The 25,462-nt window shown below is 38.8% G+C and overlaps 2 protein-coding genes across 2 annotated transcripts; one reads left to right on the forward strand and one right to left on the reverse strand.

Moving 5' to 3' along the window:
- Positions 1-3,123: 3,123 nt before the first annotated feature.
- mrpl58 (mitochondrial ribosomal protein L58) lies at positions 3,124-4,576 on the reverse strand (the record flags this gene model as incomplete). The annotated part of the gene is made up of 6 exons (XM_079260630.1): positions 3,124-3,229; positions 3,305-3,474; positions 3,581-3,663; positions 4,035-4,094; positions 4,180-4,204; positions 4,418-4,576. The coding sequence occupies 6 exons, from the start codon at positions 4,574-4,576 to the stop codon at positions 3,145-3,147; spliced, it is 582 nt and encodes a 193-aa protein (XP_079116756.1). The 3' UTR covers positions 3,124-3,144.
- A 507-nt stretch (positions 4,577-5,083) lies between these two features.
- Positions 5,084-24,619, forward strand: daglb (diacylglycerol lipase, beta). Its single transcript, XM_079260700.1, has 15 exons — positions 5,084-5,684; positions 5,780-5,931; positions 7,723-7,897; positions 7,987-8,254; positions 10,478-10,600; positions 10,684-10,811; positions 10,945-11,071; positions 11,165-11,248; positions 15,803-15,880; positions 15,967-16,047; positions 16,189-16,316; positions 17,261-17,329; positions 18,477-18,549; positions 18,637-18,890; positions 23,518-24,619. Exons 1-15 carry the CDS (start codon positions 5,590-5,592, stop codon positions 23,711-23,713), a joined length of 2,031 nt encoding a protein of 676 aa, XP_079116826.1. The 5' UTR covers positions 5,084-5,589; the 3' UTR covers positions 23,714-24,619.
- Positions 24,620-25,462: the final 843 nt, after the last annotated feature.

Genomic DNA, 25,462 nt, shown 5'->3' on the forward strand with positions numbered 1-25,462 from the left:
GAAGTACTTTGGTAATGGCAAAAGTACATTGTGTATACTACTTGTTTAATTTAAATTAAGCCTTGCCAATGTACAATTCCCAGCTAGTAATAACACTATTTTTACACAATGCTGTATGTCAGGTACAAGGACTGTAAAACCCTTTAAAAAGACTTTTATAAAACGTATATATCTGTTGCTCAAGACCACTTTAAAATAGTCTTATTCCTTTTAAACTAAACATTATGATATGATATTAAGATAGTTGCCTTAAAATGTTTGCTCAGTACTGTAAATTCAAAATTAATCATAAAAAAAAATAACACTGCGTACATCCTGCAGGGAAATCACAAACTAGTTTTAATTTCACTCCGACTCAGCATAATTTCCAAATTAGACCCAAAATCATTGTGGGAAGGATTAAAATTTTAAGTTGAACATGCTGCTTCTCAAATCTTATTTAAGCCTCTTAGCTGTTGACAGGTCATATTTACTATTTAAACAGTAGAATTGTTACAAAAATGATTTAATCCGCAATTTCCCTTTTATTCAGAGTGTGTAGATCTATAAGCAGTTATAATAAGTATAATTGTCTCAAGTGTCAAATGTAAGGAAATGAACCTCTGTTGTTAACTTTTTTCAGACTGATAGTAAAGTCTTCCCATTTTTTTAATTCATGTTAAGTCAACTCTCATGTTAACATGACAAGCCATTCATATTTGAAATATAAAGAAATAATTCACAATGCGTGATGGGTTTTGAATAATGTGATTATTAATTATGATTATCCCAGTAAAAGCTACAAAGCTGCTGTCATAGGACAATCTTTGCTGGTTGTTGTTTTTACAGTTTCTGGGCATTTTAAACACTCATCATGAGAAAAGTGTGTGAATGTTTCTGTGGAGTTCAGTTCGAGAAACCACTTTTTGTTCACCAACTAACAGACAAAAAGACTAAGAAGAAAATATGAAAGACGTTACTGTCAATGGTGGGATTGTTTGAAAAATAAAAAGATTGCCTGTTGAATATTTTTAAACATCCTATAGACTTTTTTTTAAATACAAGTTTTCCTTAATCAAACTTTATCAAACACACTGTGCAGTCAACTTTGCAACCAGTATCCAGCTCCAGTCCAGGGCTTTGTCTAACACCTAGCAGTCTTACAAACTACACAGCTAACTCGCAACATGTTGCACTTTTTTTTCCACAATCTACAATAAACTATGCCTTTTTTTCTGGGTAACCTCCGATATTTAAAGCTTTCTTATGAATGAATGAATGAATGAATGTTATTGCAGCTGATATTTTGTACCCAGTTATACAGTAATGTTGACCAAGCTTGAAACATTTTATGTACAACACATGAAACATTCACGCAAGGTTATGGCTTAACTGTGTTGAAGATAAAAACTTAAGTTACAGTTGAGACTGTAGTCATCAGAAAACTGTGGTTTATGTGAGCTGATGGCTTGTGTCTTTGTAACAGTTTCAGCATAAGAAGAGACTAAATATTAGTTATTATAGACAAAACAAGACCAAACCACAGCCTAACATTATCTTTTTAAGGCTAATAGGGTTTCTGTACTCTGACGTCTTACCTATTGCACTTGAAAAGGACTCATCTCCTGCATATTTAAAAAAGCTCATCAGAAACTGTGTCTGTACCAATTCATCATCGTGTGAAGGTTTACTTTTTTTTTTTTTTTTTTAAATTGTTCAGTGCCTATATGTGAATGTCAATAACTTGTAAGAATAAACCTATTTAATTTGTATTGCTTTTATTACGCAGTTTAAATGTGTACATTATTACTTAATCGGGGCTGATAATTCTTAGTTTTTAGCTATTAGTTCTTATTAGAACTAATAATGCCATTAAAGTTTAGTCTGGTCTGTTAAGTTCATATCATGACTGAATACTTACTTTACCGTATTAATAAAGCATTTAAAAAAAATACAAACCGTGACCTGTATTTATTGTGAATTAAGACAAAGAAGAAAAGGTATAAAAATATAGAAGTAGTTGCTGAAGTCGTAACGTGAAAACATAGACGTACATTCCCATGAGAAATAGTAAACGGACTCACCGTTGTATTCATTTGTAGTTGTATTTATTTGTAATGCATGGGGGGTTGAGGCGGATATTCAGACCGCGTGGCCTAATGGATAAGGCGTCTGACTTCGGATCAGAAGATTGAGGGTTCGAGTCCCTTCGTGGTCGCTTTTTTTTCGTCTTACTTTCCTAGCAAACATATCCCGTTTTTTAATACATTTTGAACTATTCCGTGAATCGTAATAACAACTTCTCTCTTAAATGGTAGATGCAGATGGAATATGGTAACGTCTACACACCTGTACCCAAATAAACACAAAAAAAAAGTCCAAAGAAACCAACATCGCCACTTTGTCGTATAGAATACTCATAGCCATAAAACCCATGTATCAAGCAGAGTGGCGCAGCGGAAGCGTGCTGGGCCCATAACCCAGAGGTCGATGGATCGAAACCATCCTCTGCTATTTTGATTCACAAAACTGGTTGTAAAGCGTAATTTTTCTGAACTTGTTTCATTATTACACGGCAGTTATGACTGTGAAAATGTGAGTTTCATATGTGATTAAATCGGGTTAACATGCATTCATATTTCACATGTTATTAACACGGAAATATTCATGGTCATTCTTCTTCAGAGGAAGAATGACATTTTTATGAACCATTCAAGTTTGACCCAAATGCCACAGAAGGGTTAACAATGTGGAGCAATTTTCAGTAACTGTACTGTAAACGGTAATCAGTAAGATTACTATTAGTTAGATTATGAACAAAGTAAAGACGCTAGTAACACATTTTACTTTGACTCCATTACTCCAAGTAGTGCCTATTACAACTGTGGTACTATGTTTAGCTTTAGTTTTACTCTTTATTGTTCTATTAATTCATCCCTGGTGTGAACCATAAACCATACCATATGAATTTTATAGGTTCATATAATAAAAGCATTTTCTTAAATGATTTAGAAGAAAAACTTTAAACATGCACCCAAAAAATGTGTTTTGCTTAACTTTATTCAACAGAAATGTTAAAAGCAATACTTATTAAATAATATGTACAAAGAACAAAAATAAAATATGTCCTAAAAACATTACAACCATGACAACGCTTACAATTAATCAATCAAAATCCACCCGTCTACTGCTCTTGATTGCTGAATTGATTCTTTTCTGTTGAAGTCTCTCCTTGTTCCTCTTTTCTAACCTGCACAACAGATTTCGCATCACATTTTAACATTAGACTTATGAAATGATGGTGGATATTTCTACGGAATTATACCTGGCTGCCCTCAGAGCGACATCTTCAGCTGTCGGTTCATGGGGTTTCTCACTGGCCTCAGCTATGATGGTGGAGATCTTCTGGATGCAGTCTGAGAGGTTTCTCTGCTGACTCCTGCTCATCTCTGATGTTACCAGCAGCTCTCCGGCCTTATTGATGCGGTTTTTGTTCTGCAGTATTTGTACAAAAAGAAATTAAATGAAATTCAGAACTTCAGTGGATGAAGAAAAAGTGGACAAGATGTGGCTGGTTTTGGTCACAAATTAACAAACAAACCTTTTGAAGGATTTTTTCCCGAACATCCTCCGGGATCCAGTCTGCCGTGTGCACATGGAATCGTACTTCTGCTTTTGTGCTGACTGCAGACGGAAAAATCAATCCATTAAAATCAATTGATTCTATCATTTTAACAAAAAAACAAGCCAAAAGCATATTAATCCAGCAGTGTAAGGCTGGTAAAATCTTTTCTCTTGCTTGGTTACTTTTACTCTTTTTCCTCCAATTAGGGAAAATATATGTGGTTTACATGTACAGAAAGATGTTGGAACTTCTGTTTACTTTTATATTTGCAGTATAAAAATGACTGCTTTGCAAAAGAAGGTTTAGCAGGTGATGAAGTTGTTTTTTATGATAATACATCTTGTCACAGAGGAGGTAACAGTGTGGATCTTAGTGGTCCCTGACATGGGTGCACCAATTTGGAATTAATTATGGATTACATTACTATCACCTTTATTGACATGTTGACCACCAGGACCACTGCTTCTGCTGTAGGACACCGTCAGACGATCTGAGAAAGACAAAACATATCAAATGATATTGGACAGGATTTATTTTCTATTTCAAACCTAAAATATATCTGTGTGCATATTTACCAAGTGGAATATGTACATGGCTGTCCTGTGAAAGCAAGAACAAGACAAGTAGAGATGTAAAACTTTACAAATAAGGCCTCTGTCAAGTAGCTGAATACATATTTAAAAGCTCCAGTCACAGCTAGACTACATCACCACTGTTATACTTCTCTATATTTAAACATGTGAAGGTTTAAAAACATAAAACGTGGCAAATACAGCACTGCATGTGTCATCTATTGTCGTTTACTTCACTGACCTTTGCTTCTGGTCCTCGTGTCCCATAACAAACTCTCGAATGGATAGTGTTGTTAATTAGTCCTACAGCAACACTCACGAGTCCAACACGCGGCGGAATGACTTTAATACCTGTAATATTAAAAAGTAAATAAGAACAGCGTGCAACGTGCTTCGCCATGTTGGAATGACGTAGCTATGACATGGGGAGGCACGTTCAGATCCTCCTTCGTTTAGTTTTCAGTTGTTGCTGAAAATTTTTAGTAGATTTGTTCTTCTAAGAATGTTGGTTTACGTATTTTATCAAACTGAAAGGTAACAGATAAAAATGAAAAACGCAGGTTCCACCGAGATTTGAACTCGGATCGCTGGATTCAGAGTCCAGAGTGCTAACCATTACACCATGGAACCACATGATAACGGGAGCAAAGAAATACACTTTTTATCAATGAAAAAACGAAGCATACGCTCACTTGCTCTTATCTCCCTCCCCCACTAATAATTCAGCGGAGATAAAAGAAAACACAAAATAAAACTAAAAAAAACAACACAAAACAAAAAAAAACCCAAAACGACTTGTTTTCAACCTTTCTAAAGGGGTCGATATTGTACCTTCAGTAACACCCCTCGGAGCGGAATGGAATGACACCGGAACTGTTGCTTTTTTACTCCCTGTTCCGGGTGGATGAAATCTAAAGACGGAAACTGGTCTGGTCAACAAAACAAAACAAAGCCTTTACTAGTCTCTAAATTTTACCTTAACTTCCGACAATAATAGGATATGTTAAAGATTGCATAAGTATGTTACTAATAAAACATTAGTCATGACTGCCACGCATAATCTGGAATATTGATTTAGCTTTGGAGTGAATTTTTTAGCACCATTGCTAAGGTTGGAAGCTAATCATTAACGCAACGGTGAATGTTCTTCTACTTCTCTTTAAATGTGTTGGCAATAGTACATATAGGTAATTAACCTCAGTATTATATTATAAAGATAGACTACAGTCAACGTTAGCGAACATTCATGCAGTTTTTTCCACATAAACATGTCATAGAGAAAGTATAATGTAGCAGTAAGAGACAGAGATGGTTGCTCTTTGGCGCTGAAGTCATCGCTGACGTTATGCGTCTGTTGCTCAAGACAAGTCTCGGTTACAGTCCGTGAGGGATTTTGGCGTGTTCAGCTGCAAAATGCCTGGGATGGTGGTGTTTGGACGGCGGTGGGGGATCGCCAGTGACGACCTTGTTTTCCCCGGCTGCTTTGAACTGTGGCTCCGTGTACTTTGGTTTGTTCTTGCTTTTCTTTTATTCACGGTGGATGTAAAAAAAATTCCCACTCGGCTTTCACTGAGTTGTGATTTCTGCTGTCATTTCTCTCCAGGTGGTGTGGTACCATGATCCTGTTCACTTATCACAAGGGTCATTTTGACTGTAATGGAAGAGGAGTCTTACACAGCTACCTGGTTGGTCTGCTGGTTGTTCTGGCTCTCATCATCCTGTCGCTGTGTGCCATCGTCTATGTCAGTGCTCAAGGTAACTAAGCTGTCAGGTGTTGGTTTGGGAGATTTTGTAAAAAAAATAATCTGCACAGATGAGTTGATGTCAACGGTTAGAAATGACAAAATAACAAGAGGGATGTTAAAATCCAGGGTATTGTGCATATGTGGTACAGGAAGTGTGTAACACTTGTGCTTGTCTGTACAGATTTGGGACATGGGTGTGCCATCCTTTATATCACAAGTGTCAAACTCCAGTCCTGGAGGTCCGGTATCCTGCAGGTTTTTGTTCTCACCATGCTCCAACACACCTGACCGTAATGAATAAATAGGTTGACAAGAAGCTGCTGGATCCATTTGATGTGAATCAGCTGTGTTGGTAGAAGGAAACAACAAAACTCTGCTGGAGACTGACCCTCGAGGACTGGAGCTTGACGACCCCACTTTATATGAAAGCATTTCTTTCCTTATTCAAGCTTTGTTCCCAATAATAGAACCCTGACTACATTTTTGTTTCTTTTTAGTTTTTTTATACATATATATTGTAAATAGTGTTGTGCATATTACACAAATATTGTTTAATTGGCAAAGGATGCTGTGATGAAACACTGGACATTTTTTGACGCCAGGTTATGTTTGAAGCAACATTATAAGCAACATTATGATTCAATGTGCTATACTAATAAAAAAAACAACATTTATTCTTGTTTTGCCAAAAAAGGTCCTTAAACAATTTTGGAAAAAAACGCTGTGGTTTGATCAACAGTGGTATGATTTAAGTTTTTATAGAGATTTAATTTGAAAGTTTGCAAATTTACAACTTTACAACACTGTACATGAGATACTCATTCTAACCCTAATTAGGTCTGAAGCACTTTTACTGACTGAGTTAGTATTTTATGTGAATTTCAAGGTTTGTGCACAAGTTAGATTGAAATCTTGGAAGTTTTTTGGAAGAAAAAGTTAAGTTCAATGTTCAGGCAAATATGCAGTGAATTCAAACTTAATGTTTAAAAAGCTTTCATGCTCAAACCTTTTTTGTAAATATCTAATTTGTACATGGAAGTGGGCATTTCAGAGTTCTCTGAGTCTCTGCTGACTCTCTAAAGCTGTAGCTTAAGTTAGATTCATCGTCATATTTAGTGTTAATAATAAACAGATTGTACGTAGTTTTCTATTAATCCTTTTACACTCAAATTTATTTAGTTATACAAAAAAAAAATACTGGAAAAAAACAAAAAGAAAAAGACAGTAATAAAATAAAATACTATTTAATGTTAAATAAATGTATAACAATTACTGAAAATTTACCAAAATAAATTGATTACATTAAGAAATGAGATAAACAAAGACCAGAAGTGTTATTTTTTATAAATATACAACAGCAGGGGCTGCAACTCACCAACACAACTAAAACTCATAAATTCCAGTTATATCATGATAGTTTTTGTTCCATTTAAGCTTAAATTCGGAGCTAAAAAACCTTTGTGTCCCTGCCAAGACCAGCTTCTGTAATAGTTTCTGATGTTTCCTGGAACGATTCAAGTCTGCAGCTTTATTTCTTGGCTGGCTCAGAATGAGGGGTCTGCAAGTGGAGGAAATTATTTGGTAAATTAATTTTAAGCCAATCTGAGATTTTATGAAGCTGATCGATAAGGACGCATCACATCACCGGGGGCCTTTATGTGCCGTTTTTAACTTCACACTGAGACGAATTTTCTGTCTTCACATCATCTATAGAGGAATTCTCATGTAATGAATCTAATTAGGAATGCAGCTGCTATAAATATGTTATTTTATTTAATTATTTTGTTTATTTTCCCACCAGGGACCATTACAAACCCTGGCCCGCGGCGCTCCATGCCAGCGCTGGTGTACCTGCGAGCTCTTCTCTACATACCTGAGCTGGTTTGGGCCTGTCTGGGGGCCGTCTGGGTGTCTGATGACAGCCGGGGTTGTGATCCCGCCACAGTGGGTTCTGTCATTGCAGCCGTAGTTACCAGGTAGCTTTTTTCTTTCCTTCTTTTCGTCATTTTAAAACATCATTTCGGTTTAATTTTGGTCTAACAACCTTCTGTCTTTGTTTCCGAAGCTGGATCATCCTGCTGTTCACGGCGGTGGGTGTAGTTTTTGTCTTCGATCCACTGGGCAGCCCCCGTCCTCAGCAGGCCGCCATGGAGCCGCTGGGAGTCCGAGACATGGAGAGCAGTGAGGGCGCCCAGTTCCTGTCCACGGCCCGCTCGCTGGCTGTGAAGGTGTGGGAGAGCCGGCTGCGGCTGCTGTGCTGCTGCCTGCCGCAGGACGAAAGCCACCGAGCGGCCTTCTCCAGCATCGCGCAGCTCTTCAGCAACTTCTTCTCTGTAAGGGATGCGTCTTGCTTCTGAGTATTAGGACATAAATGTGGTCAAAATGCTGCTGTCGTTAACCTCTTCATCACCAGTGTGACGGAAGCAGCAATCTTAACATTATGGGATAGAAAAACAAAGAGCATAAACTCAGCTGACTTTACCAAACATTGGCTTCCAAACACAACACAGCTCAAACCCCAAGCCATTCATTCATTCATTCATTCATTCATTATCCAAACCGCTCAATCCGATGAAGGGTCGCGGGGAAGCTGGAACCTATCCCAGCAGTCTTTGGGCGAAAGGCAGGGTACACCCTGGACATCTCGCCAGTTCATCGCAGGGCTCCACAACCTATTATATGATTAAAAACAGTTCTGTCCACTCTCCAGCTTCTGATCATGTCTCCACTTTGACGAACAAGTTGTCATGTAAAAGCAGAGACATGTCTGTCTCATCACTGTGGGACAAAACTCAGAAATCTTCTCTTACTTTTGCTGTTTTGTGGTGAAAAGTTTTCTTCCAGCTCTAAAAACTCTGCTGATGTGTCTCCTGTGACTTTGTTTGAAATGAATCATGAAGGTCCTGCTTGTTTCCATGGAGATGAAGGAGGTTTTATAGAGAAGCAGTTTCTCATTCTTTTATAAACTATCTTGGGCTTCCCTACTTCCTGGACCTTCATGGTGTTTCTGAGGTGAATGTGGGGTCTTTTCTTGTATTCTCCTGACTCTGACCGTACAGTTGTGCTCATATGTATTCATCCCCTTTCATTAAAGAAAAGGCTGAATTTACAACAGTCACACAAATAAGTGGAGACTTAAAAAAGGAACAATAACTAAAAATTAGCAAAAATGTAATTTAGTAATATAAGACACTGTTTTTTCATTTAATTGAGTTGAAAAAAGAAAGGAAAACAAACATACAAACTGGTCCTGGACAAATTAGAGCACTTTTCTGTTGAACAGTGGGACAAAATATCTGTCAACAGGTGCAGAAGTCTGACTGAGAGGAACAGAAAACACCTGACTGGAGCGGAAACATTAAAGGATTGTTCAACTAAATATTACTTTATGAGTGATGTAATATGTAATAAATTATCTTGTTTGTTTGCTTTTAAAAAAATATTTCTATTGAACCAGAATTAAAAAATAATGTAATGATTTTCATAAAATTTTTATTTATTATTACTTTAGTCAATTTCAGCTTATTTTACAGGCAGCTGTTTTTTTCCCTCTTTAATGAAAGGGTATGAATAAATATGAGCACATCTGTAGACTAACTTGCAGCACATGCAGAGTCTCCTAAAACAAAAAAGGACTATTTTCTTTCAATCTGCAGATTTGTCATTTAGGAAACAGATCAAACTGGTGCAGATGCAATAGTTTAAACAGCACTGTCCAATTTTTAATGGTTATTTCTTCAATTTTACGCCAAATTGCCAGACAGAGGACAGTTCAAAGCACCTGTAATAAGTTTAAAGCTCTTTAGAACAGTGTTTTTCAACCTTTTTTGAGCCAAGGCACACTTTTTTTTCCACTGACAACTCACAAGGAAACACCACAAACAAAAAGGTTTCTTTTTTCTTTAAAAAGCCCATATTAATATAAAGTCATCTTGTCAAAGTGTATTGAATAAAAATTCAATGGAGCCTATCCCAGCAGTCACTGGGTGAGAGGCAGGGTCCATCACAAGGCCAACGCAGCGAGGCAACCAACCATTCATGCACACAGAGTAACCAGTTAACCTGACATGCATGTCTTTGGACGGTGGGAGGAAGCCGGAGTACACGGGGAGAACATGCGAACTGCACACAGAAAGACCTCTGTTACAACCTCCCCCTGCGTAACACGTCTATTAAAACATCTGGAAAATGCTTCGTGTTCACTGAACGTCCACGTTTACACAGTCCATCATCTAAGATTACTTTACTCCCTCCTGGATGAACTGAGCAGCTTTCATGTGGTTTTCTTACAGAAGGAGAAAACTATTTATCATTGTGTTCCAGGTGAATTTACCCTGACATGGTGACACATCTCTTCATTCTGACACTTCTGCAGTGATCTGACACGTCTCAGCTTTCCGTAGAGAACAGGATGCAGAACCTGCAGTAGCGATGATATATTTCTGTCATTCTGGGTTTGTCTTTTCAGACAGAAGGCAGAAAGAATAGTCAGGAAGAGGTAAAACTGACATCAAACACATTGTGAGATCCTTTGTGTTATGACGTGTCTGCTGCAGGACACAGACCTGGTTCCCAGTGACATCGCAGCCGGTTTGGCTCTGCTACATCAGGAACAAGATAAGATGGAGCTGAGCAAAGACCCAGACCTCATTGTGACTCACAGCCCTTCTTCTCCACTTGTAAGTCATCACTAATAAATCAGAAACCGAACTCAGAAACAACAACATGTTCTTATTCTTCCACTTTCATTTTCTGTGTGAAGGGACAAGACCTGGAGACGGAGCTGGAGAAAGCAGCCCACTGCATGCGCTTTGCTGCAGCAGCTTACGGCTGGCCGCTGTACATCTACTCCAACCCCTTCACCGGACCCTGCAAGCTCAGCGGAGACTGGTCAGAAGCTGTTTGTGTCTGCATGAGCCGGCGTGATGATGGCAGCCGCTGGGCATGAAAAAGACAAAAAAACAGCTTTGTTTTGCTTTTGTTTGAGCAAAGTTCTGTCTAAACGTGAATGTTTGTGCTTCAGCTGCAGGAGTCGGGCTGCTGAGTATGACATCGTAGGGGGAGACCACCTCGGCTGCCACTTCTCATCCATTCTGCAGAGCACCGGTTTGCAGTACAGAGACTTCATCCATGTCAGCTTCCACAATCAGGTCGGACTTTCAGCGGTTTCTTCCATCTTCTTCCTTTTTTCTTGTTTTATACGTCTTAATGAGGATTTTCTAAGCGTGCGTGTCGTGTTGCAGATCTACGAGATCCCGTTTTTTGTGGCTCTGGATCATAAGAGGGAGGCTGTTCTGGTTGCTGTGAGGGGAACACTTTCACTGAAGGTAAGCCAGGACTCTGAACCCTCACTGTTATGGTGAAGAGCAAGCCATAGCTTAAATACCGGTTCCTGAAACACAGACTAATTCCAAAATCCTCAACACCTGAACTCCTGGACTTGATTTAAAACCACCAGCCTGAATTAGCAGAACCGAGGTGCTAAAATCAAATGACAGTGAAGCCGCAAATCCAAGGAAGACACTGACCATGAAGAGTGACGCTCCCGTCGTTAAACGTTACAGGACTTGACCGGGGCAAAAGTCTCATGGTGACAAATCACTGAAGATAAACGTCAAACATCTGCTGTGGAATCCAAGAAAAGCTGGAAATCAAAACCAATGAACAAATATCTCCAACTATGATGTAGCAACTCAGCGAAACAATGGTCGTGTTCAGTAGCTTCATTACTGGTTACTGGTGTTGGTGGGCTGATGTTACACTTATGATTTAATACATGACCTGAACTCAGACCTGAACCTAAACCTGAACCTAAACCGAGACTTGAACCTGAACCTAAATCTAGACCTGAACCTAAACCTAAACCTAGACCTGAAGCTAGCCCTATAACTGGAACTAAACCTCAACCTATACCTGGACCTATACCTGAACCTAAACCTAGACTTGAACCTGAACCTGAACCTAGACCTATACTTAGACCTGAACCTAAATCTGAACCTGAACCTAAATTTAGACCTGAACCTAAACCTGAACCTAGACCTGAACCTGAACCAGAACCGAGACCTGAACTTAAACCTGAACCTAATCCTAAATCTAGACCTGAACCTGAACCTAGACCTAGACCTAAACCTGAACCTGAACCTGAACCTACCCCTAAACCTAGACTTGAACCTGAACCTAGACCTATACCTAGACCTGAACCTGAACCTAGACCTAAACCTGAACCTAAACCTGAACCTAGACCTGTACCTGAACCTAAAAACAAACCTGACCCACAGACCTGAACCTAAACCTAGACCTAAACCTAGACCTGAACCTAAACCTGAATCTAAACCTGAAACCTAGACCTGAACCTAAACCTAAATCTAGACCTGAACTTAAACCTGAACCTAGATCTGAACCTAAACTTGAACCTGAACCTGACCCTAGACCTGAACTTGAACCTAAAAATAAACTTGAACCTAAACCTAAACCTGAACCTAGACCTGAACCTGAACCTAGACCTGAACCTAAACTTAAACCTGAACCTAGACCTGAACCTGAACCTAGACCTGAACTTGAACTTTGACCTGAACCTGAACCTGGCTGAACCTGAACCTGAACCTGAACCTGAGCCTAGACCTGACCAGCTGCAGACATCCCAGATGATAGACCGCCCCCACAGGTGTGTCAGTAGACGCTTGGCATGATGGCTGCATCTCTTCATCTGCCTCGTACCCTGATGCTCCTATCACTCTGGAACAGGGTCAGTCTGGACTCATCAGACCTTCCAGCTCCCGAGTCCAGTATTTATGTTCCCCAGCAACCTGAAGCCCTTTTCTCCAGTTAGCTGGACTGGTTAGTGGTTTTCTTATGGGGACACAGCTGTTCAGTCCCCTCAGTTCCCTTCACACGGCGTGTGGAGATGTTCTTCCTTTCCTCATGAAACCTAAACGCGAGTTTTTCTGCTGTTTGATTTCACAAGACTGCCCATCATTCAGGATTTTCATCTCACTTCATTCCTTCCTGGAAGACGATGGTTCCCCACTATCATTCCAGTTTTTCGGAATGTGTTGGACAGTTCTTGAACCGGTTTGAGTAGTTTCAGCATCGTACATGTTTTCTTTACCTTTTCCATGACAACAGGATGTGTTTTCTCACAGTAATTCTCCAGTCGGAGGATCATACTTTTTGTCCCAGTTAAAACCAGGTGGGGTCTCGCTGGTTAAGGTGGGCATTCACCATGAAAAAGTGAAAAAAAAGCTCAGTCAGATTCCACATTAAAACATCCATATTGGCATAAATGTTCTTCCATGAAGCCTTTCATCCCGCATGGCCACGACAGCGGAGCTTTTTTCTTACATATTCCTGAATGAGGCTGGTAGATTTTTAATGAACGTCTTCAGCGGATGTTGGAGAGCCATTCAATGCTTTACCACTCACTGCCTTTGTGATAAATAGGAAATAAAATGATCCAGCTGTATTTTTCATATATTCCCATATATATATATATATTATATATCCATATATATTATTCAATATTTACATGTTATGATTAAGAAAATACATTATTTTATAAATATTTCATAGAAGACATTCAAATAAATACAACGTAAAATACTGATAATAAGGACAAATATATTTGAATGTGTCTGTAGAGGTAAAATACTGTGTTTAAAAATGATTTTTTTTTTTTTTTATTTATCAGTGAAAGGGTTAATATGTTGTAGGGTTGTGACGATATGCTTTCGTCCCAATTCGATTCCGATTTTTTGGGCGATGAATCGATTTAAATTGCGATTCTCACAATTCCTCGATATTTCTGATTTTTGTAGATTAAAAACAAAAAAAAAATGTATGAAACTTTTATTTGCTCGTCATTTTTTAAAAATTTAAATCAGGAAAAAACAACACAGGGGCCAGGCCATCATTCTGCTGCTATAAGGCCCAAGAAGACAAGTTAAAAGATCAATAAAAAACAATAAAAATGACCAAAAATTTATGGTGGAATAATTTATTTATTTTAATTTTTTTTTTTTTTAACAAAAAAATATATTTTAAAGTTGTGAAGCAAAAAAAATCCCAATTTTCCATTTTTCGTATGGATCTTCCAAACCTTAACATCTTGGTTGTCTTGGCCTGTACAGTGTGTGAATGTGAAGAACAAGGAAAAGAGACTTAAACTGGTGTAAATGCTGGAACATCTGGATCGTCAGACTGCCGGGTCTGTTTCTGGAGGCGGATGCAGCATCTGTTTAGTTTTGCTAACAGCTTTTAGGAGCAACATCTTCCACGTTACCTGTTAGTTTTACAACATGATGGAGGAAGACGGCTCCTGTTTATGGTAAAGAGTCATTTAAATCCCGGACCAGCCTCTATCGCTGACTTGGAAAGTGTCCTGTTCAGACTTTCACTGTATTTAATCTGTCCAGCTGCTGCGTATTTATACAGCTCGCTGTTTCTCCTCATGCTTCCTCCTAATGATGACGATCACTTCCTTATTTCTTTGGACGACTGATACATAAACACCAGCTTGAGCTCCGATCCCTCTCACTGCTAGCTGCTGTCATTGAAACTTTCAGACCTTGAAGTAGATGTGTTGGAAACCTGGGGACGTTTGAGGGTTTGTGCATCTCCACACCAGCAGCGTTTGTGGGTTTCTTCCAGTCTGACTCTGCGGTGATCAGGGAAACGGCCGATAAAAGTTAACCAACGTGTCAGAACACGAAGTGCGCCCTCATACTGACCCTACACCGGACGTGTGAGCATCAGCTGGTCCATGAAGCGGTTTTGGGAATCCGGTTTTCTTTCTCAGCATATAGATGATGGGTGTGTGTGCCTTGTTGCCATGGGCAACTACAAACCGTGACGCTTCTGCTGGGAAACCTCACGTTTTGCCAACCATGTGGATGCTTCCCATCTTTCCTGCTGGCAGGGGCTCCACTCTGTGGGATATCTCACCCTGTCATGCTGCAAGAAGGTTCAAGGGTTTGATTCTGCCAGTTTGAGACTCGGCTTCTGAATCCTGCAGAAATCCGTCTGATCACGCGTGTTTGGGATGAACCGGACGCACAGATCCGATCCACCTCACCTCATCGTTAATGACCTGAAAGGTTTGTTTCTGACAGCTCGGTACCCAACACCTCTCCACGCCTCCAGCGGTCTAATGTCGTCCATGCAGTGGGATCAAATCAAATCAAATCAAATCAAATCAAATCAAAGATAGTGTATTTATCCCCAAAGGGAAATTCAAGGTTCAAACCAGCTCGTCCAAGGTTTGACATACAGACATTTAACATTTATGACAAGTTTACAGAACCGAACTGAAGCTAAGCCCCCGCAGGATCCACTCAGTATCAGGCCACTGGTCATTAATTCAATTCAATTTCAATTCAACTTTATTTATATAGCATCAAATCACGGCAGTGCCATGTCAAGACGCTTTACAGACAGAGAAGAAAACATAATGAAAGCCGATTACTAATAGCCTATATATGGAAACCAACAGATTGAGTTGGAGGATCCAACTCAATCTCCCATCCTGAGCTGCACACGGCGACAGTGGGAAGGAAAAACTCCCTTTTAACAGGAAGGAAACCTCCGGCAGAACCCGGCTCAGGGACAGGCAGCCGTCTGCCTCTGCTGTGTGGGGGGGAAGAGGACAGAAAGACAACAGACAACAGGAACTGCTACTCCCGGCTTGTTTGGCCGATCCCTCCATAATCCAACGTCATTTGTCTCCTTTATGACGTGTTCGGAGGGGAAAATGTGACGGAATCTCTGATGATTTGTTTGCAGATTTGTGTTTTGTCAGAAAGTTTCTGTTACTTTCACGTTAAATCTGACTAAATCTCTCGGCCGTGACTTGAAGTTTTCTGTCTCCCACCACGTGTATCCTGCAGGACGCGCTGACAGACCTGTCTGCTGAATGCGAGAACCTGCCGGTGGACGGGGTGTCCGGAGCCTCCTACGCTCACAAGGTGAGGCCGTAAAGCCGTCTTTCTCCTGCCTGCATCCAGATTTAGTTGTTTCCCCTCCTCCTAACAGAAGACTGTGTCTCCTGCAGGGAATGTGCCAGGCAGCAGGCTACATCTACAAAAAGCTGGTCAACGACGGCATTTTGAACCAGGCGTTCGCCATCGCTCCGGTAAAAACACGAAGCTGCAGCTTGTTTCAGCTGCTCCACAAATCTGGCTGGAGTTTAATATGAATGCATGAGTCTGTGTGACTTCTCATCACGCAGGCTGACCTTCCAAATCATCGTGTTTGTGTCTTCCTGTGTTTGTAGGAGTACAAACTGGTCATCACCGGCCACAGTCTGGGGGCCGGCACAGCTTCGCTGTTGGCCATCCTGTTGCGCAATTCCTTCCCCAACCTGCAGTGCTACTCTTTCTCTCCACCAGGGGGCCTCCTGAGGTACCGTAACTGCATATTCTGTCAAGCTTCTCCCCACATTGTTCCCCCGGTGGAACAACCTCCCAGCCAAGTACCCGATAACAAATGTAAACCTTTTGATTGGAAGCAACGATGTAACGGCGTGAAGAAGCACCTGATAAGTTCCTGTTTCAGACATGTTCAGTGTCAGTAATCCATGAAGAATTGAGAAAAGAACAGGAAAATGTAAGAGATCGGAGTGTAGTTGATGATTTAGCATGAAAGGAATGATCTTCAGCAGAAATAAAGAAAATAGTTTGACATCCAACTCGACGATGTGAGGAGAGCTGCGTCTCCTAGCGTCCCTGCAGGCGCAGCTTCCTGGTGGATCTCAGATTAGTGTCAGTTCGTCCAGAGAAATAAGGTTTAATCCAGCTCAGTGAAGGTTGGAAAACGCCCAGTTTGTCTCCTACCTCATGCTCTCGACCAGAAAAGTGCTTTTTTGTTATGCATTCTGTGTATTTAGTGTCTGTAATTCCAGCAGCTTCCTATTGAAGCTTTATCTATTCAGATCGGTTTCCTTTCTCTCTCACTGTGGAGCTTTTAATAACACACAGCTGTCAGGTATGTCCGTCACAGGTGTTATTGGTACATTTTGACACAGAAACAACATTATTACTGACTAAGTAGTTATTTTGTTAAGATGAAGTTTATATCTGGATGTTTAGACGACATGTTCTACCAGTAGACTGGCGGGTTTGTGTATTTGCACACATGATTCCTGGTTCTTCTTGAATTCTCCAAACTTTAGCAGGTTTTAGCGGCTTTAGCAGCGAGATCGGAGCTCTTCTTGTGTCAAGGTTCTGTTCTTACCTGGTTTTTCTGCCGTTTCCTAAAGCTCTTCTCTGGCATGAACACAGCATTTGAAAGTAGAAGTCGTCGTTTCCATAACAACAGTGAGATGATTTTCCTCTTCCTTCCTGCAGCAAAGCTTTAGCTGATTACTCCAAAGGCTTCGTGGTGTCGGTGGTTCTGGGAAAGGATCTGGTTCCCAGGTAAGAACCAGAAGAAAAAAGATGAAATCACGCACATCCTAGAATTACCTCCTGATGTTTTATTAACAAAAACAAGTGAGACTCTGTCTGAGGAAGGGTTGCGGTACGATACATCACTCACTTGTTTTCGTTAATAAAACATCGGGAGCTAATTCTACTTTTCTGTTTTTGTCGTCCCAGGTAAGAACCAGCATCTTGTTCAGTTTTTGTATTATCATTATTATTAAAGATGCAGAGCAGAACTTTATCAGATCGATGGACTTTCCAGCATCCATGTTGGATCCTACGTGTGTTGTGTGATGTCTCCAGCCAGTAAAAGACTTCTCATCTCAGCTCTTGTCTTATCTCTTACTCTGCCCCTTTTCTCTTTTTTTTCCCGCTCTTATTTCGTTAATATATTTTGTTTCTTTGCTGAAATCAACAACAGCTGGCGTGTTTATGTTCGCTTGCTTGTGTGTGACGTAAAGCGAAACTCAGCTGTGGTAGAAGAGTAGAAAAAGATCTATAGAAATGCAGCAGCTCCAGAAATGCAGATAATAGATGTCACTGTGCCGCCGAACGAGTCCTGAACGCTGAGTTATGTAGAGCGTCTTTTAGGGTGTATGTATTTGTGTCAGCAGCATATCTTGTAGGGGTGGAAAAATCTAAACAAAAAATAAAAAATCTGGATTTTTCTTTTGCTTCACAATTTTAAAATCGATTTTTTTTTCAAACAAATAAAAATAACCCATGATAAAATTTTTGTCATTTTTATTGTTTTATTTATCTTTTTACTTATCTTCTTGGGCCTTATAGCAGCAGAATGATGGTCTGGCTACTGTGTTGTTTTTTCCTCATTGAAATCAAGAAAATTAACAAGCAAAATAAAAAATTTTTTTTTACATTTCTTTTGTTTTTAATCTACAAAAATCAGCAATACCGAAGAATTGTGAGAATTGCAATAAAAATCGAATCGGCACCAAAAAAATCGGAATCGAAACGGGACAAAAGCATGTGGTCACAGCCCTAATGTTTTCCCCCAGAGGGGCAGTAACAGGTGGAACAGCACGACGTGACGTGGACTCTGTATTTGGCTGTTATTAGACAGGAGAGTTTAACCCGTTTTGCTCTCCATCCTCACAGCGCCGCTCTTCTTCTTCTTCCACAGGCTGAGCATTCCCAACATGGAGGATCTGAAGAGACGGATACTTAAAATCGTTTCCAACTGCAACAAGCCAAAAGTAAGACGCGGTCGCTGCTCCTACGTAGGTTTTTACGGAGCTTTACGTTTCCTGTCAGTGATGTCGGTGTGGTTGTGTCTCTGGCAGTACCGCATCCTGCTGAAGGGCTGCTGGTACGAGCTGTTCGGAGGAGATCCCGACGACTTCCCCACCGAGATGGAAAACAGGAGGGAGGAGCAGCTCAGCCAGCCGCTGCTGGGGGAGGAGTCCCTGATGATTCGCCACTCATCGTCCTATCAGAGCCTGGCGTCGGATGACTCGCCCGCCCACTCAGTCGCGCACCTGCCTCTCTTTCTGCCGGGACGTGTGCTGCACATCACGGAAGACGGGCCGTCTCGGAGGTCAGTCTGAGGATGTTGGACTTCTGATTTCATGTTTAAACGTGGTTATTTATTTGGTTTTCAGTCAAACTTTATTTATAAAGAACTTTTTGTACAAAACAAGATGTGATATAAAGTGATTCATATAAAAAGAAAAACAACAAAGAAAAATCTGAAGCCATCAAGTCCCCCAGACCACAAACCAACATGTCACACATACACACACACACATACATGAAACATCCTCGCGTGTACATATAACCACACGTAAAATGATGCTCCCAACCAGACCTGTCCTTCCCTCGCCAGCTGCTATGGGAATTTAAATTAGAAATGTGAGGCTGAGAAATGGACAAAAATAAATAAATAACATCGTAAGTTTAAATAAAGATGTAAAAATTTATGAAATGCATAAAATAAGACACTAATTTAGTGGCAACGTAACTCAAAACTAATAAAACCTGTTCTGGCCGCTCGTGCAGGACGTGAAGTTTCTGAATCGTGATGAAAAAACGAAGCAAACAACGACCCTGTTTAATAACCAGGTATTAAAAAAGTTACGTGTTGCAGCCGCAAAACTGCAGCGACTACTTTAACAAACAAAATATAAACAATAATATATTTTTTTCTATTCATGTTCAGAAAAATGTAGATCCTCGTCCTGGGTCAGGATCCAGGTCCAGGGTCATGGTTTTTATTTAATTTTTTCCTTCTGTTTCTGCACTCCTGGTGGTGTGATTTTTGTTTCTATTCTATTCTATTCTATTCTATTCTATTCTATTCTATTCTATTCTATTCTATTCTACAGTCATTTAGCAGACACTTTTATCCAAAGAAACTTACATATGAGAGTGAGAACAACACAAGCATGAAATCAAACAGCAGAGGACATCAAAGGAAGATGCTAGTGGACTGTCCAGTTGGACGCAGATCCTTCCATGTAGTGCTACAGGCTTTTTTTTGTTTGTTTGTTTGTTTTGTTTACTCCCTTCCCACCCCATAATATCACCTTTGTTATAATCAAAGAATTAATACCATGAAGTTTGCTGCAAAGAACTGGGCTAAGTTCTCCAACTTTCCAACAAATACATCTATACTAAGTAGTGATTTAGTCCCACGTTGTGGTGGTCACGCGAGGCGTTTCTACTCTCCTCTCCTCTCAGCTTCCTCAGTACCCTCATGTGTTCCACCTGTGCCTCTCCCTCCGTTGTGGGTATTTAGGGTCCAGTCTGTCTCTTTTCTTTGCCAGATGGCTTTGTGAGTCTCACCTTGCGATCCGCCTTAACTCTGATTTTCCTCCAGTTTTCCTGTATTTTTCCGAACCGTGATTTTTTTCCCGTGTCCCTTTTGCCATTACCTTCCTGTCTGCTTCTGCTAACCTGGCTTCGTGAGTTGGATCAGTTTTCTACCAGCCGATCCTGCATTTCTTTTAGTCATTAAAGGACTGTCTGAGCTTATCCCTGTCCAGCGTGTGTCCACCTCCTTCCCAGACCTGACATCCTGCTCCATTTACACCAAACCAGAGAACATGTGAAGTCCGAAGCGCACCATGTCTTCACGGTCCTGAATGCAGGACGTTAAAAGGAGAATAAAATAGTCAAATTAACTAAAAAATATAAAGACAAAAATATGATAAAACTGTACAAAATCTGACAAAATTCTCCAGAGCAGGATAAATAATACATTAAACAACAGAAAAGGTTCCATTATAATGTTCTGTAAATAGAAAATAAACACACATGTTCTAACAACTAGAAAAAATTGTACAAAAGACAATTTATGACAAATGTAATAAAAAGCTTTGTTTAATAAAACAGGTTCATTATTAATAATGTGAAAATTATCAGTGCAGGTAAAATAATTATAATATAATATAATTATTGTTATTATAATTATTATTATTATAATTATGTAAATATATACAGAATTATGAATATTTGAAAGATGTTCAATAAAAAGCTTTTTAACCAGATAAGTTAACAGAGGAAGGGGCTCATGTGTGCCACCTAGTGGCAGTCAGCAGCAACAGCTTAGAAATGCTTCACTGTTGGGGAAAACTGTTTTTTTTTTTCTATGAATTTGGAGTTATTTGGAAAATATCATACACTGGTGATGAAAACTCGCTTTATATTTAAATACAACCTCAAATCAAATAATTAAGTTGAGCCAAAATGGAAAAGCAGTGTGTGAAAATCGATTGCAGCAACTCGTTTTAGGAAGACCTGCAGTTGAATGAAATGGCACCTTGACAGCAACTTTTTATTGAATGAATGGGGAAAAAAAAAATCCCATGGGGGAACTTTAATAACACTGGGACATAATCTGCAAACCTCACTATTTATTTTGAAATAATAAAATGTCTAAAAATGATTTTCCACCCTGACAAAAAAAACTTCACTGTGGTTTTATTGTATTTTAATGCAGCAGAAAACGACAAAAACACAGCATTGAAATGCTGGTAGGAGTTCTACTGGGAGTTTGTAGGATTTGTTCTCAGCTAAGAGCAAGTTCGAGATGAAAATATTCTGGTGAAAATCTTTATAAAAGTTTGCGAGGACTGTAGGGATAGGTTGGTGAATGCTCCAAACATCCTGTGGTTTTTTTTTTTTTTTTTAAGATGCAGCTGCAAACCTGAGCTGTGCTGCCATGTTGGTTTTAAAGAGCTAACCCGAACAGTTACACTTGTTTTAGTCCTTTTCTGGTCGTGCCGTCACTAACTTTAACATTTATTGTGCCAGCTGAGGCCTGAAGAGTCTGAGTTTCTCTCAGAATCCCACCTTTCTTTTGGGAACTTTCTGGAACGTCCACATCTGGGAGGACTGGCCGCTGTCGTCAGTGTTTTCCACATGTGAATAATCCTTCAGTGTACAAATTGATGGACTCCAGATAGTTGGAAATGACCTCATAACCCTCCTGATTGATGGCCAATCTGCACAAACAGCTGCTTACATAGAGGATCTCACACTGATGAGGAGTTAATTAAATGCATTGATCAGAACCACCTGGCTGATTCCTTTTTTTTCCTCTGGAAGCAGAGTTTTGTACTTTTTCACACTTTTTTCCCCAACATTTGACAAAGGAGAAAATAAACAACAGTTATGGTTGTCCTTACCTCATTAAGATGTGGTTGGAGCCAAATTAATTCTTTTTTTTTTTTTTTATGTAGAAATGATGTTCTGATGTATAAAACCTTTGTGAAGATGAACTCATGTTATTGACATGATTGTTTCATCTTCACCTCAGCGGAAAAGCAGGAATTGTTTTTGCAGCTCTCAGTGAACTTTGGTAAAACAGAAAAAACACAAAATGTGGTTTTTCCTCTGTCTTATTATTACCATAAACTTACAAATTAAACTGTGACACCAGGAACTAGAAGCAGTTCTGTGTGGACACGGGGAGGACATGGAAGCTAATCTGCTGGTAGTGGACTGTTTACACCAGCTGACGTTTCAGACGGCATCGTTTTCCTTCTCAGCCGACACATAACGGTGTTTTTCCTCTTGATAAAATCTGCTTCATCCGACACGATTTTAACTGCTTAAAGCCGTCGCTCCCTTCAGTGGCTTGACATGAACACTGACCTTCTGCTACATCTAGAAACCAGATGAATTACTAATATTTTAGAATATTTTTTGGTATTATTGTTATTATTATCATTGTCATTATTATTTTTAATATTATGGTCTGAGCTGTACAAATTATATAATGTTATTCTTCTTGTTCTTCTAATTATTTATTATTATTATTATTATTATTATTATTATTATTATAGTCATTATAATAATTATTATTTATTAGTAGGGTCTGAGCTGTACAAAGTATAGAATGTTATTCTTCTTGTTCTTCTAATTATTTATTATTATTATTATTATTATTATTATTATTATAGTCATTATAATAATAATTATTTATTAGTGGGGTCTGAGCTGTACAAAGTATAGAATGTTTATTCTTCTCGTTCTTCTAATTATTTGTTATAATTATTATTATTAAAATTATCATTATTATTCTAATTATAATTTATTTTTGTTATTATTATTATTATTATTATTATTATCATCATTATTATCATTATTGTTATTAGGGTCTGAGCTGGACAAATTATATCATGTTTATTTTCTCGTTCTTATTATTTACTCTAAATATTATCATTATTACTATTATTCTAATTCTAATTATTGTTGTTATTATTATTATTATTTATCCTTGGGGTCTGAGCTGTACAAATTATATAATGTTCATTCTTCTTGTTCTTCAAATTATTAATTATTATTATTATAATTATAATTGTTATTATTATAATTATTATGATTTATTATTAAGGTCTGAGCTGTACAAATGATATAATGTTTGTTCTAATTATTTATTATTGTTATTCTAATTATTATTGTTATTATTATTAGGGTCTGAGCTGTACAAAGTATATAATGTTTGTTCTTCTCGTTCTTCTCATTATTATTATTATTATTATTATTATAAAGCGGAAACTCTTGTTTTCTTGAGGAAAATGTCTTTTTTTTTCCCTTCTGTCAGGCGACTTTGCTGATCACATGGTCACATGAACCATGCTTACCCTTCAGCCTCCTGCACAGAGTCCGCTGTAGAAAACCAACTTTCGTTCACTCTCGTGTGTTTTTCTCGTCCTCAGATCCTGTTTCTCTCAGGTTCGGTACCGCGCAGAATGGTCCAGTGAAATGGCGTTCAGGAGCATTTTGATCAGCCCCAGGATGCTGGCAGATCACATGCCTGACGCCGTGCTCCGAGCGCTCAACAGCCTGACCGCCGACCGGCCCTTCTCCCTCTGCCAGTCGTCCTCCACCAGCAGCCAGCATAACACAGTCTAAGACGCGCTCTAATGACTCACTTCCTACGGACTCGACGGCATCCCAAGCCAGATTCTGTTTTGCGTCTTAACGTCTGATTCAGGACGAGCTTCAGCCGTTTCACCTGACATCCCAACTTTTCCTGACATGCCTGATCATTCAGCTTCTCCAACATTCATAAATGATTGTAATAGACACGGAAGACATGGAACTGCTGTGGTCTTGTAAGATTGATCCTGATTTGTAAAGATAAACACAGAGCACTGGGACTCGGTTGTTCTCATGCACTTTTAATTATTTAATGCAAGAAGAAGAAGCTCACTTTGAGTCATAGTTGTTAGGAAACGCTCCACGCCATCATACCTGAATGTGTGTTGTGTAAAGTATTTGACAATGCTGCAGTTTAACTGTCATGTCAGTGTTGTGTTTTGTGTTGTATGGGTGGTGTGTGATTGGGAAAAACTCCTCTCCCTACGTTACTCTGACGATGAGTTTGGTTTTGAAGGTAACTTAAGAACAGTGATTTGCATAAACTTGAAGAAAACTGCAGTTTTTTTTCAGTATGTTGTGCAGTAATTGTAGTTGACTGTCTTGTGCTTGTTGTCTGAGACATCAGGGTGAACAGTGCCTACGCGTTTAGGGAAAAGAAAGCCTTCAATATTTCTTTACAGCAAGGCGGTGTGTTTACGGGAAGCTTGATTCTGCTGTTTGGACAGTGCATGATGTTATTACGGCACAAACGTGACAGTAACAAGCGATAAGATGATTGTTCTTAAACATTTTGTGATTATTTGTTGCCATGGATATTGCATCTGTTTTTCAGGTGATCTGTAATGTTAAGATTTAACTCAAATGATGATGCCTGCATAACTATTTCACACCCTCAAAGGAATGCAGTTGACTTTTTGATGCAAATAAAAGCATTTGTGAAGTACAAACTCTTTTTTTTCCCCCTCTACAACCTAATTTCTAAAAAGTTGGGGCGCTGTGTGACATATAAAAAAAACAGAATATCATCATTTGCTGTGTAAAATTCAAAATAATCAAATATTTTTTTATTCAACATCTGATATATTGTCTAGTTTTCGATGGTGAATTTAAAAAAAGGGTTTATGATATATGCAAATCATTGCATTCTGTTTTTATTTACATTTAACTCAGCATCTCTTTGATATTAAGGTTGAATTAATATTATATTATTATTAAAATATCGTTATTACATTTAATTATTATTATATAATTATTATATAATTATTATGAAAAGGTTGTATTTATATAATTAATGTATTTAATTATTGTATATAATTATATAATAATAATATATTATTTGTGTTATTTATGTATTTTATTATTATGATGTTGTATTAATTGATTAATGTGATGCTTTATTAATCCCCAAAGGGAAATTCAATATTGTAGTTAATTATCTGCTACAATATTGAATTTTCCTTTGGTGATGAATAAAGTATTTTTCATTTAATTTAATTTTCATGTCATTAGTCTCAATAAATTACAAATACACAAATAATATCAGTGACATCACAAGTCAAAGTAAAGATTAGTTTAAAAATCAGACTTAGATGATAAACAGGTTTACTAAACCAAGTCAGTAGAGGGAGGGGGGTGATTGTGACATGTTTTCTGGAGCAACCTGTAGTATTAGTTGTCTTTAACTTTCTCTGCCTCCCAGCTTTCTTTAGCATGTGACGTCAACAAGACATCCCGTCACCAACACGTGACACGTTCACGTGATGCTCGTAAGACTTGATT

Source organism: Telmatherina bonti (genome assembly GCF_933228915.1).
Source record: "Telmatherina bonti genome assembly, chromosome: 21".
Taxonomy (NCBI): Eukaryota; Metazoa; Chordata; class Actinopteri; order Atheriniformes; family Telmatherinidae; genus Telmatherina; species Telmatherina bonti.